At 38.1% G+C, this 14,676-nt stretch overlaps 1 protein-coding gene across 4 annotated transcripts in view; it reads left to right on the top strand.

The window, feature by feature from the left end:
- The window catches only part of LOC150089519 (glucose transporter type 1-like), a 1,237,972-nt gene that overhangs the window by 597,153 nt on the left and 626,143 nt on the right, over positions 1-14,676 (top strand). For all 4 annotated transcript variants that reach the window (XM_090368637.1, XM_090368634.1, XM_090368635.1 and 1 more), the window contains one exon: positions 14,120-14,215. In XM_090368637.1, coding sequence (XP_090224763.1) covers positions 14,120-14,215 — 96 coding nt within the window. The remainder of the gene's footprint in view (positions 1-14,119; positions 14,216-14,676) is intronic.

The following is a 14,676-nucleotide window of genomic DNA, read 5'->3' as shown; positions in this document are numbered from 1 at the left end:
AACGAAAGTAGTAAATCGAAAACTAAGTGCATTTATACGAAGTGTTATATTTTTAGCTCTCAAAACACGGCTCTTCGCAAATAAAAGAAGTGGCAAGCTTGTTTAAGATAAAAGCTGAGGCTTTACCAGCCAGCCAGGCTACTTCAGATTTCAAATTAATGTCCGAGGAGTTGTATCACACCTTTGTAGTAACAATGTCTCAAGATGAAAGTCGTTTGGAATGTACCTACCTGTTCAAAGATCTTCAGTTCCCCTTCCCCGGAAAGAACGGATTAAGAGAAAGCAGATAGATATCCCTTAGAAGCAATTTTGTCAATTACGTTTTCATTTCGAGTAAAATGCGCTAACGTTTAAATTTGGAGATGAAAAAAAAAAAAAAAAAAAAATGTGTTCTATTGGGTTTGTAAATGCGGATACTTTTAAGGACTAATATGTTCTTCTTTTAACAAAGTTTCATAGCTGATAGAAATTTTATTTCGCTGGGAACAATAATTATTAAAATTTACTAGATACCGAAACTTTTTTGTTAGATGGTAAAGAGATGTTCGTGGCAATTGTGTCCCATTTCATATTCCTCATCGTTAGATAAAAATACTACAGTTCCGTACTTTACTAATGGTGTTCCAAAGCTATACTGTAATTTCGATTTCCTAATATAATTCTAATTTATTCCCAGTATAGCATCTGAGTGATCTCCAGCTTATATCTGTCAGTACGTTATCTGTAAATTGTGTATTCTGTGCACCTTTGTGAATTGTATGATACTCTTTCACGGTGGTTACAATAACTTTTCTTTTTGCGCATAGAAAAGTCCTGCGTTCGAATCTCATGGCGACAGCAGAAATTTGTCTCTCTCTGCCCCCCCACCCCCCCCTTCACAAATTGTTAGTCGGTCTGTGGGGAGTTTGAATGGTTTTTCATAGATATCCAATTAAAAGGGCATGGTATATAAAAATACAGCTTAGTGCTATTTTACAGATATTTTGCATATATAACATGAATGTCATTTATATGACATATATACAGGGTGTCTCTAAAATATTGGTACAAATGTTTAGGGGAACTAGGTAACATCTAAAGGAATGTGAATCGCATAGGTTTTTTTTTTTTTTTTTGATTTGGTAGTTGTTGGCGCATCGGCTTCTGTGGCCATATTGCACCTCCCAAGGTTTTTGCAGTACTTTGATCCAAGCCCGAGGCGGGAATCGAACCCGCGACCTTTGGGTTGCCGGGAATCGCATAGGAACCCATAACCGGAAACGTCACGGGAAAGTAGTAGCAGAGGCACAAGAAGTAGAAATGACACAAGACAGTAATTAGTGGCAAACATTTATTTGACATAATATTAACAATGGAGTACGAGATGGATGCATTTCATGATGTTACAACAGATGCTCGAAGGTTCCACCATGAGACGCGATGCATGCGTGACACCGACGCAGCATGGATTGGCAGACACGGTCGAACACACCTGGAGGTTCTTTGACAGTAGCAGTAGGGCAGACAAGTCTCGCGACGAGATCCATTTCCGCCTCCACAGGCGATTCATGCACGGTAGATTTGAGGGCACCCCACAGAAAAAAATCAAGGCTTGATAAATCAGGTGAGCGTGGGGGCCAGGCAACTGGTCTAAATCCATCGACGCCCAAAACGTCTGTTCAAATGGTCACGAACACACCTTTCGTAATGGGCAGGCGCCCCCTCATGTTGAAACCAAATGTTGCGTCTCACATTTGTTGGAACATCGTTAAGTAACCCTGGTAGAACTTGTTCAAGAAAGATCCGATATTTAGGGGAGTTCATGTGGGATGGTAACAGGTATGGGCCGACTAAGCAGTCACCGACCATACCTGCCGACACATTTATTACGAAGCGATATTGTGCCGCATGGGGGCGCACACCGTGTGGGTTGTCGTGAGTCCACACATGAGCATTCTGCTGATTGAATAAGCCTTCCCGAGTGAAATAAGCCTCATCCGTGAACAAAACATAGGCTGGAAAATTCAAGTCTTGTTGAACACTTTCTTGGAGAAACCAATGCGCAAAAGCCACACGTGCAGGATGAACTTGGGGGAGCAGTAACTGAACCCTTTGGAGATGAAAGGGGTGTAAGGAATCGTCGTGCCAGACACGCTGTACACTGCAACGAGACACTTCTAAGGCAGAGGCATCGGCACGTGTGCTGGTAGTAGGATTATTCTGGACGGCATTCAAAACACTTTCTTCTATGGCGGTAGTTCGCGTCGAACGTGGTCTGTCTGCACTACTCCAGTTTCCTCTAAATAACCCATAATCGCACAAATTTTGATGCACACGCGCAAACAAACGGTGGTCCGGTACATGTCTGTCTGGGAAGCGTTCTCCATAAATTCGTTGAGCGGCTCGTCCATTTCCCTCTGCTAATCCATACACTAGGTGCATGTCTGCCAGCTCACATATCTGTGCATGCTCTTCGTACGGCGACTACTGCTTGAATGAGTAAACCAGAAATTTTCCCTCTGGCGAACTGATGAACAGCGCCGTGTACCGACTTTCGGTGACGTTTCTGGCTATGGGTTCCTATGCTATTCACATTCCTTTAGATGTTACCTACCTCTCCTAAACGTTTGTACCAATATTTTTGAGACACCCTGTGTGTGTATATATATATATATATATATATGTGTGTGTTTATTAGGATTTCCGCAGTGTGCATCGGTATGGCCTTTGCATGAACCTCTTCTCCCTTCCAATGTTAATTTATGTGATGCTCTTCATAAACGGATATGCCACATAAATCGTGATCTGACCGGTTATATGAATATATAGGGAACAATGAGTAGGATTTGATAAATCATGAGAAACAGAGTACAAGGTAGGAGTGGGGGAACATCAAGGGTGGGAAAATGTGTGAGAAAGTGCATAAAGAAGGGAGATTGTTATTTTGTTTTTAAGAACATTAGCAACTAAGGCCATATTGCTCCGGGATATGCGGTGGTCATTCCCTGACCTTTGCGTATCCTCCGTATTTGGTGGTGACGGGCTCGAACCCCGGTATAATCAAGAAGCGTGTGCTACTCACTGCTGCTCCTTCCCACCTGGCTATGGAGGCGCCTAAAGAAGGGAGAGGATCATAGTATATAATGCCTAAGTTATCTAGAAGGACGGTTTTCAAAGTGATATAATTATGATATTGATGGAATTAACTATCCAGAATTGTAATAATTTAGAATCAGTAGCAGAAAAATTGAGGTAGTCAGTTGTTTATAGCTAGCTGAAAATTAAATTAATTTGTTTGGTGGTTTTTGCAGGAAAATGAAAGCAGCAGCAAGTAACGTTAGTTTAACTTTTCTTATTTACTTTAAAGGAGGATGGTGTTTTATAAGAAAGTGGTGTTTTTTTTTTTTTTTTTTTTTTTTTGAATTTGATGGTCCGTATGAGTCAGGTAACTCGGATAGCACCCTAATCAATGGGATTCAAGGTGATTGACTGGAACCTGTCGATCACTAAACTTGAATCCTACTGGGTATAGGTTAGTTGCCCTAGAGCGGTGGTTCCCAAACTGCGAATCATGATATTATGATCTTTTACCCCTTACAGAATCATGCTAACCATCACAAAAAAAAATAATAAAATAAATAAATAAATAATTAAATAAATAAATATATATGTGTATAGAGCATATAATTTGTTTCTTAATCTTAATTGTAGATGAAAAGGGGTGGGAAGAACGGAGAAAAAGCCATCTTACAGATAAGATGAAAAATTAGAGAGAACGAAGGAGGAGTTCCCCCCCCCCCATGAATCTCGCCAGAAACGTACGACTGTGCACTACAAAAGTGGTCCTCATTGCCTTCTGACATAATGAATTTTCTATTAGTAGTATGTAATGCCATGACAGACCAGACCCATATCAAGATCCATATGCTTAAAAGCATATGGGTGCCAACAAGACCACGCCGCCCCTTGTCACTTTGACGGAACAGTCTCGGCGTTAATTTTACCGCTCTGACAATTGGTTCCTGAATGCTGTCGCCTCCAGGCTACTACTACTATCTACCTAAACTCTGTTTAGTAACTTTGACATAATTCACTAATTGTCCATACAATTTCACTTTCTTCTAAATGTTGTTAAATATTGTCATAGCTTCATTTATTAGTCAATAAAAAATTGACTAATATTGACGAATTTGAATTTAAGACTTATACTTATGTGAATAACTTGTGAATTTCACCTTTAACAAGATATTCACAATTTTGATCGTTCTACTCCAGTGCTCGAAAATTGCAGTGGCATGACGAAATACGAGGGCCAAACATCTATTCTCTGAGGCATTAAGCAAAGTCAAAAACGGTGGATTCGTAATTCTGGGGAAATCAGCAGCATTCTTGGGTTAGCAACGGAAGTGAAATAATTTAGTCTTAGATGTCGTGTTAACGCTATGAATACAGCGAGACGCTTCAATAAAGACCATCTTTAATATTCTTAAATCTGTTAGGAATTCATGGATTGTAGTCTAACCTTGATTACATTGCATTGTATTGCGTCGAACTGCTAATGCAATGCTACATTGTTTTCTTAACTCCCATCCCCTTTTATAACGAGTTAGATTAATGTTTCATTGAAACATTATGATTAATAATTTTTGAAAGAAGAAAGTCTAATGGGTAACTTTTTGGCAGTATGCTTTAGGATCGCAAAGACTCAGTCGGCTGGTCGTTCTTTGTATAGAAAATTGTGAAAGTTTTCTAACGGGAAAAAATTTAAAAGCTAGCATATATGATACAGGACGACTGGGTATCTTTGTGTGGACAGCAAAATAATCAGCTGAATTTCTTTTACAGCGTTCAGCTGTATTCAGATGTGAGCGTCAGCAAAACGTGTAATCGTTCAGCGTGTTCTCCCTCGTTAACAGTTTCAATAGTGATGGTTATGCTTTGGGCAAAAATATACAAAGTAGGAAGTCGGTACAAAATAATGGAAAATACTCAAATGAAAAATACTAGCCGAACTGCCGTGTCGTGCGACTTGAAATCGACGTACATTATCCTCTGATTCCTTTCAACTTAGAAGCATGAAAAAATCACTTCAATAAAATGCCCTCAGTGCACCCCGCCTCTTATTTTATGCGAAATTACTTATTGTAAACATACTTTACCAGCAGACATATTATTCGTTAATTAACCGTGATTGCTCTCCAATAGCTCGCTTTCTGTTATTCGACGAAAATAAAAACACAAACGCGCACGCAAGCAAGCCATATGTATCGCACCATTTCATCCTTTTCTTTATTTTTGTAAATATCGCTATCTAATGACGGCTCTGCCGTTTCTTGATGTTTATAGTTTTGAGGTGATACAAGTGGTGGTGGTGGTAGAGAAGGAGGCTGGATTACTGTGTTGCGTTTTCACTTCACGCATGACAGGACGCGATTCTCGAGTTTAATGCCAGAGACAGACACACTAGACTAGGCTTTAGTTGGCTTCAATGGTGTGTAATGGTTTCTCATCTATACGAAATGAGAGAGAGGACAAAAATAGATAAGGAACGGAAGTTAAAGCAAAAGTGGGGGAGGGAAAGCGAAGGAGTTCGAAAAAATTGCAGATGTTGGAAAAAAAATTAATATTTATAGGAAAATGCAAAAGTATTAGACCGGTTTCGTGGAGGAATTTGGATCTCCACAACTGATTAATGCTGGTTTTGCTACAGCTAAAATCAATAATTATTGTGCGTGTAGCTTATACACATACACACATTGGACTTACATTCTACTGTTTAAATTTATAATTATTATAGGATATTTCGAATTATCTTTCTAAAATTATCAAATATTATTTTAGAATTATAGTTTTTAAAAGGGAACGGTAAGGATTTCAGAATATATAATCTATTTCTCTGTCTTTACTTTGAAGAACTTCATTATAACGATTACGCACTAACTTTTATTGCTTATTTTAATCTCCTTGTATTAACGTAACAGTAGTATGGTTTTTTTCAAAGGACATAAATATATCAGAGAAGATAATTCTTCTTTTGTTGCCATCAACAACAGAAGAATTGTTTTCTACTGAATTCACATGCGCGTGGATAGGTATATGTGGAATTCCCCCCCCCCTCTCTCTCCCGAACGTTAACATCCTTAACCTGACGAATTGATACTTTCTGTTGTGGGCATTCGTTTCCTAATAATTGCCGTTTTTAGTGTTTTGTATTTATATTTTTCACCATTACAGTGGAACATACTTATGAATCACACATATGACGCCCTAACATATACGACTCAATTATGTGATGATAAATATTATTAACCTCAGTCAGCGGTTAGATTTCTAAACTTTGCTTATTTACGGTGAAATTTTTTGTCTTTATACAGTACCGTACTTGTAATTCAAAATAAACATTTAGTATTTGCAAACCTGTGCATGCAGTATTACTTTAACGCAGTACGCATTTGTCTGAATATGAATTATATTGTGAAAACAAGAACATTACGAGATATCGTTAATATATGCCTATTATAAAGTTTTTTAATTACATTTTATAGTTTTAGAGACCTTTCATTTCAGTCCCTGGGATTCTTTCTCGACAAACTGACTATTCTTAAAATGTTTATTAATGAAATATACCATGAAATTGTACACGTGGCTGTCTCTAGCCAATTTTATTCAAGATAAGTTTCGTAGATAAAGAAATGCGTAACTTTGCTTATTGTTGGAGGCTTGAAGAGGTGGGACCCATGTTTAGTCTCCAGAGCAAAGCTCCGGTAAATCCTTCCCCATCTCTTCCATTATGCAGTATGACTGATGTCTTTTGAGATTATGATGGACACCATGGCAAGATCCAATCTTCCTTACATTTCGACGGTACAGCTCTAAAACGTGTTCGCAGGCCGGCCGCTAGTTAGTACACTGGACCGAACGCATTGGTAACTCTCTAGGAGGCTTCCAGTTGAGCTACAGTATTATCTTGCTGCCTCTACTCTGCCAGACAGTGAATGGAGGGAGTCCGAGTAACGTGTATGAGGGGGGCGTTGTCGAGACCATGTTATATCAAGCAGCTGGGTATATATTCTTACCATGTGTACACCATATCCAAAAATTTCATATCTTCATACAGCGTTCCCCAGCCACCTTTTCTTACTACTGAATATATCATGAATTGTCAAACTAATAGAGCAAAGTTATCTGCGAAAAGATCTACACCGCCCAAACACTTCCTCATTCATTTCACAAATATACCTGGTCTCAACTCTAATCTCAATGACGTCCATTCCCACTTACAATCTGCCAAGCCCCGTGTACTTCTTCTGACAGAATCTCCGTTATCGGTTCATTCAACCGCTGCTCATCTGAGTTGTCCGAAGTATTCGCTGTATGATTTCTTTCGCTTCAAAGGTGGTATTTGTGCATATGTCCGTTCTGATATTCCCTGTCAGACACTTAGTAATTTGGAATATCCTCTTTTCGATCTTCTCTGGCTTAAAAATCTCTCTACCACATTCTGTCAAATTCATCTGTTGCCTTTATCGTTCTCCCAACTCCACTAATCATTTGGAACTCTTTGACTTCCTCTCTTGAAAACTTGACTTTCTCCAATCCAACTTTCCTAACAGTGAGGTAATTTTCCTTGGTGATTTTAATGTTCACAACTCCAGCTGGTTTCCATTTTCTAATCACATAGATCTAGCTGGTTGAGATGCTGAGGCTATTGCAATTATTAATGACCTCGCACATATTGTTCATTTACCTACCAGAATACCAAACAATCCTAACCTCAAGCAACACGATCTTTTTCTCGAAAACAACCTAAGTAAACGGTCGAGGTGAGTGGTCCTCTAGGCACCTCATATCACAACTTAGTGATGGTCTCTTCTTCAATGGAGCATTTCTCTCATGACCATTCCATACATCGTGTTGTTTAGCATTACAAGAATGCAAAATGGGATGATCTGCGAGATTTTTCTTCTTCTTTTCCTTGGTCGAATTACTGTTTCAAAACTTCTGAAGTCAACGTTTGCTCAGATCGTGTTCGTGAAATTATTCTTGTAGAGATGGAATCCTTTACTCCACACTCCACCTTAATATCTCGTCCTTTTTCTAAACCTTAGTTTTCCAATAAATGTTCTAAGGCTGTTCAAGAGAAGAATGTCGCATATCGTAATTGGCTCGTATCTAAATCTCCAGGTTCATTTTCTGTCTACACCAAAACTAGCAACAATTATAAAGTAGTTATTAATCAGTCCAAACTAGATTTCGAACAGGCTAAGAGTAGAAAACTTGCTTCTTGTTCAAATGGTAGTCGAGCATTCTGGTCTCTGGCCAAAGCTTTTGGTTGCAACTTTTGCCCATCCCAGTTCCCACCTTTGTCAAAACCAGATGGTTCTATTCTCACTTCAGCCATGGATAAAGCTGACCTGCTAGCATCCTATTTGTCTTCCAACTCGTGTATTAATTATCTTGGTAAACTACCTTCCTGCATTCCCATTAGGCTCCATTCAATGTCTCTTGTGGTCTTCCGTCAAAAGGTTGTCAGAAGGATTTTCAACAATCTTGATGATAAGAAAGCTACGGGTTTTGATGATATTTCTCTACTTGTTCTCAAAACCTGTGTTCCTGAACTTACTCCTGTTTTGTGTCGCCTTTTTTCACTTTCTTATTCCAAAGGTTTTTTTTTTATTTCTGCTGGAAAATTTGCTTATTTTCAGCCAGTTCCTAAAATGGGTGACATCCCTCCCATCCAATTATCGTCCCATTGTACTTACTCGTACTCTTTCTAAAGTAATGGAGAAATCAATTAACCGCCAATTCTTAAACTACCTAGAAACCTTCCGTCTGATCAACGATCGCTAGTATGGATTCCGTCAGAGTCGATCCACTGGTGATGTACTGTGTTATGTTACCCATCTATTTACATTTTCAATGGAAAAGTTTGATGAAACTCAAGCAGTTGCTCTTGACATTTCAACAGCTTTTGATCGTGTTTGACATAAAGGTTTTTGTAATAAGCTTCTCTCTTATGGTTTGCCAACCGTTTTTTGTAATTGGGTATCCAGTTTTCTCTCTGACCGCTCACATCGGGTGATGGTAGATCGCTCTCTGTCTTCTAACTTCTCCACTAATTCTGGTGTTCCCTAAGGTTCAATTCTTCCTCCCACTCTTTTCCTTTTGTATATTAATGACTTTCCATTGACCAGAAATTCTATGCATAGTTTTCCTGATGATAGCACATTGAATTCCACCTTCTGGTTTGAGAAACCTTGCCCTGCCCAAACAGCTTCAACTTCACGAATATCTACTACCAATTCCATAAGTGCTGATGTCCAGGTAATTTTTCAGTCGGGCAAAGATAACTTAGTTGGTTTCAGTCCTTCTAAAACTCGGTCCTGTCTTATCTCGCAAAACAAGGATTCTTCTGCGCCTATGCTTATTCTCGATGACACTCCGATTTCTAGGCATAATCTCATATATATATATATATATATATTGATTTGTGGATTACCCTGACTTCTAATCTCTTGTAGCATAAGCGCCTTACATATACTGTATTGATTCCTCTGAACTTGAACTAAAAAAAATTGATTTTCCCTTTCGCTATCAGCATTACATTTCTTCCAAACAGCTGTTCACTCTGTACAAATCGCAAATCCACCCTACCATAAGATATTGTACCCACATCTGGGGCTGTGCCCCCAAAACCTCGGCGAATAATAGCCACTGCTGCTAATACGCCAGTAAAATTTCAAACCAAACCAAACCCGAAAACCTCTCTCAGGCTTCTAGATTCCATTCAAAAGAGGGCAGTTAGGTTAATTAATGACTCATCTCTAATGGAGTTTGTCCTTTCTCTCTCTCTCTCAGGCGCCTCCGTAGCCAGGTGGGCAGGAGCGGCAGTGCGTAGCACACGCTTCTTGATTAGACCGGGGTTCGAGCCCGTGACCACCAAATACGGAGGATGCGGAAAGGTCAGGGAATGACCACCGCATATCCCGGAGCAATATGGCCTTAGTTGCTAATGCTCTTAAAAACCAAATAACAACAATAACCTCTCTCTCTCTCATAGACATTCTGTTTCTGTTGCATGCTTTTTCTACAGATACTTCCATGGGCACTGTTCTTCTGAGTTGGCTTCTATAATTCCCGCTCTCTCTTTCAAAGCAGCCTGAACACGTTCCGCAACCGGTCAACAACCTTTTACTGCTCAACTTGAAACTCACAGAACCAACTTTTCTTCTTCCTCATCTATTCATTCATCTTCCGTTTTCTGGAACAATCTTCCTTCATACGTATTTCCTGAAAATTACAATATACAGAAGTCAAGTCTAATGTCAACAAATATCTTCTTTCATCTTCGCAACCGCCAACCCATGCATGCTACTAGGTACTATAGGTTCTAATACCTCTTGTGTTTGAGGTTTTCATTAAAAAAAATTTAGAAAACAGTTTGTGTTCTTTAATTTATTTAATTTTTGTTAAATTTTTGTCATAGCAACCTATATGTATTCTTTACACAGGCTTTAGGCTGGGAGGGGTTACTTTATTGCAAAAGAATGACATTTTTAGGATAAACAGTATTGGTTTGGAAATCAACGTTTTCAGATGCTAACGATGTAGTTAAAATAAACGAATGACATTATTTGCTGCTGATGACTTCAGCAGCAAATAATGTCAAATAAAGCAAATAAAGCGCCAAAAGTGAGTTAATAGACATAAAAAGATTTAATAATTAATATTGGCTGCTCATAGTCTAGTTTCTCAATTTCCGTTAATAGCTCCGTGAAGTTTTGCGGATTGTAGTTTGACCCTCCTTTATTATTATAACGGAATTAAAATAACCACGTGTTAGTTTTGGAGGTGATAAGAGTTTGCTCTGTGTGCCTGTAGCAGTGGTTTTCAACCGGGGTGTCGCAACAACATTCCAGGGGTACCACCTAATTTGGGTTTAAGTTACTTAAACTTATTATTATTTTTTAAATTTATATGTTTATTTCATTATAAAAAGGTTTACAGTATCTTTTTAATTTTGTGGTGATCTATAATTGATGTTTACTTAGTACCTCTGTATAAAATAGAAATTATATACTGCATATATATATATAATTTGTATTATGAAATGTAATTTTTAGAATTATATTATTGTAATAAATATCATATGACATATATTTTTTTAATATCACACACACACACACACACACATACACGCGCGCGCGCGGATATATACACACACACACACAGAGAGAATCAGAATCTAACAGGCAGAAAATTGAGTAGGGGTGCCGCAAAATAAAATAAATTACTTAGGGGTGCCGTTATTAAAAAAAGGCCTATAGCATAGTTAGAAAATCTCGTCTGATAAATAGCTCGATGCCGCCTCGTTGAGGACTATAAACTTGCCCAATTTAATTCCGTGAGGCGTGCAAAGATGGTCTTTGGAAGTTGTAGAGAAAATCATTCTCCTCTGTGGTTGGTTTTCAGTGTTAGGAGGATGCGATTCACGATTTAACTTGGGAGATTCCTCATGGGATGAGTTTGTGATCAGATGATTGGATTTTAAAAGTAGAAGTGGTGAGCGACGTGTCATCGAGTCGTGGAATAGTAGGCCGGATGTTATCTTTCTAGTCGGGGAGCTGACCATCTGCGTGAAGTCAGTCAAGGTGAGTGTGACATCGAAAGCTTCATCTTGGCGAGATGAAGATATGTTGAAGTCCCTTGTTACTAAATAGTGGGGACACCAGTCCCAAGGCTTGTGGCAATCCATGCATGTAGCTTAATTTAACCATTGATAATGAAATATGAATTTGATTTCTTAATTCTAAAACAATGTTTATCCGATTTATTCAGTTTTGGTGAAATAAAAATAAAGGTAGACAGTGTATTAATGAAATTAAACTGTTTAATTATACGATTACATGTTCCTATCATTAGAGAATAGAAGATTTCAGAATCTATCTTTGTCTCTCACGTAGCATCCATTGCCATTCTTCTAATGCCGTGACTCTTAGACATGGCCGCTATTCAGGGACGCCGATCGGGCTAGCCGGGTGGGTAAAGTGCCTGCCTAGCAATCCAAAGGTCGCGGGTTCGAATCCCGCCTCGGGCTTGGATCAAAGTACTGCAAAAACCTTGGGAGGTGCATTATGGCCACAGAAGCCGATGCGCCAACAACTACCAAGAAAAAAAAAAAAAAAAAAAAAAAAAAATATATATATATATATATTCAGGGACCTTTGGCTTTCCTAAGATGGCACTGTGCCACTTATTTCCGATGGCTGTCAGCATGTATCAAAGTTTTATCATGATACACAAATATTTTGTTATGGAAATATTTCTCTTGCGCAAGATTTTTAAACACATTTGGTTTTTAAGCTAATATTCCCTTGTAAAATATTTCCCAAATTTTCTCCAGTGCAGTGTACTGTGGAGGAGGGATTTCTGCGATTTCCGAAACTTAAGAAGGTTAGCTCCACGTTTTGTTCTTTTCAAAATTTTTGTAGAGCAGAAATAGGAGAGGAAGCAAAGATGATTGTGTACCTAACCGCAGCCTCCTTATCTGCCACGCAAGGATTGAAAATTGCATTTCTGTTCACTATCTTTACATGCACTCGAACGAAAAATAAATTTAACCTTCAGTTTTCTTTGTACAAGATACCTTAAATGAGCAGGGCGCGTGATATTAGTGAACCCACTTTCTACGATAAATGCGTAATATTTCACTCATTGCTTGCTAAAGTATGACGTTTCCATATATACCCGCACATACATTTAGAGATTTGGCATGATAACATTCTTAATCGACAGCACTCTTCGACAACAAACTACGCCACTAGTGACCAGGCGAAAGTATTTGATGAATGATAGTCACTAAGTATAATTTGGACAGCAGGGACGCCATCCTGCATCGATGATTGTTTTGTAATGTAACGACGGACGCACAGAGGCGGAAGTAGCTTTCCTGAGACATCAAAGACATTTTCTTTTTTTCTCTTTGTCTTTCCTTTTTTTGTTTTGTGCTTTCCGTAGATTTTACGCAGAATTTGCTATGAACAGAACCGGAAGTGCGTCATCGATGAACTATAAGATTTTGTTTCCTTACACAGGATGTAATTTATTTCGGAGCTGTTGTGACAATCATCAGTGAGGGTTTCGTTTTATGAAATTCTCATTTCAACGTACTTAACAAGTCGCAAGATTTCTCGGTGAACTGCGAATTCTTTTCTGTAATAAACTTATTTTATTTCTGTTCAGTTTTGACACTGTAAGAGAAGTCCGTTTGTTTAAAAGTTTTAAAAGAAACCACGTTGTCTCATGTTCTCACTAAGTTAATATAAAATTAATAATTAAATTATAAAATGAGTTTTATAAATTAAAATGAGATGGGAGATTCATGTAGATTGGCTAGAGGGAAGGAGGAAGACGAAGAAAATATATACTTGTGTGTTTGCAATTGGAAAATGTTGCTTTAGGCTTAATAGTTAATAAACTATAAATTGTAACATTGGAGAACGTAGATAAACTCTTATTAATAAAAAATATTGCGAATTTAAAAAATAAATAAATAAAATGATATACATATATATTATATATATTTTAAGATCAAAGTTAATTGAAAACAGTAAGCATGCTGCGCTGATTTGAAAAAATCCGACACACACACACACACACACACACACACACACACACACACACACACACACACACACACCATTGCACCTTTCACATGCCCTTTTTTACACATCCCCTTCGAATTTAGACAAATACAGTATACGTATCTCTAGCTTTTGGTGTATTGCTTCTGTGAAATCCAAACTGTAGTGGAAAGAAATTTATAGGGGGTTGAAGGTCATACGTTAGCTACCCTATTCTCTCTTATTCTGTATGCCTTTACCCACATAATTCTTAGTACCGACTGCTTATGTAAGCAGTTCGTTTCTTAGACCAACGGTTTGTTGATGAGGAGTGGAATTTTACCGTAGATGCATCGGGGAATAACTGGTGAATCGGCCTATCGAAATTCTCTCTCTGCTCTCATTGCAATATCTCTTATATTTATGAGCTTTTCAGTAGGTGCGATATTTAGAACAGGAAATTTAGGTTTAAATCCTCGGATGAAACACCAGTTCAATTTATTTTAATTTCTTTTCAGGGTCTCACATGTATGCTTATATTTGCCATCTTTGCAGCCGTCCTTGGAATGTTTCAGTTTGGCTACAACACAGGTGTCATCAATGCTCCCCAGAAGGTATGTAACTTTCTTCCTATTTTATATTTTTGTGAAGATGTGAATTTATATACAGTATTTCTATAGAATTAAGTCGTTTCTAGGCTTTGCGCTGGATATCCGTTGTGTAAGAGAATTTGGTTAAGTGGGGTTATGCGTCGTACTTTATTAGCCAGGTTTGCTGCAGAGCAATAAAAGACAAGATGGTGGTACTGGTTATCAAATAAATTAGTAGAGACGAGAGCTGCTGGAATAGGCGATTCGCAGTCTTCCATTAATTAATAAGTTCATGCACAACGATGTTATTAAATAAGTAGTTTTAAGTTATTTTAATTAATAGGAGCACCCGAAATAATTGCATGAATTGTAAGAAAAGAATTTTGTTTATGTGCGATGATTAAGCATCCAAACAGCTTTGTTATCCCTATCTTGTACAAGATAGTAAAGCCGTGTAGATCCATAATCAGTACCGCTGTTCTATT

Source organism: Mastigoproctus giganteus, chromosome 2 (assembly GCF_048544385.1).
Source record: "Mastigoproctus giganteus isolate SK-2022 chromosome 2, ASM4854438v1, whole genome shotgun sequence".
Classification (NCBI taxonomy): domain Eukaryota; kingdom Metazoa; phylum Arthropoda; class Arachnida; order Uropygi; family Thelyphonidae; genus Mastigoproctus; species Mastigoproctus giganteus.
This window is presented reverse-complemented; position numbering and strand designations above follow the sequence as displayed.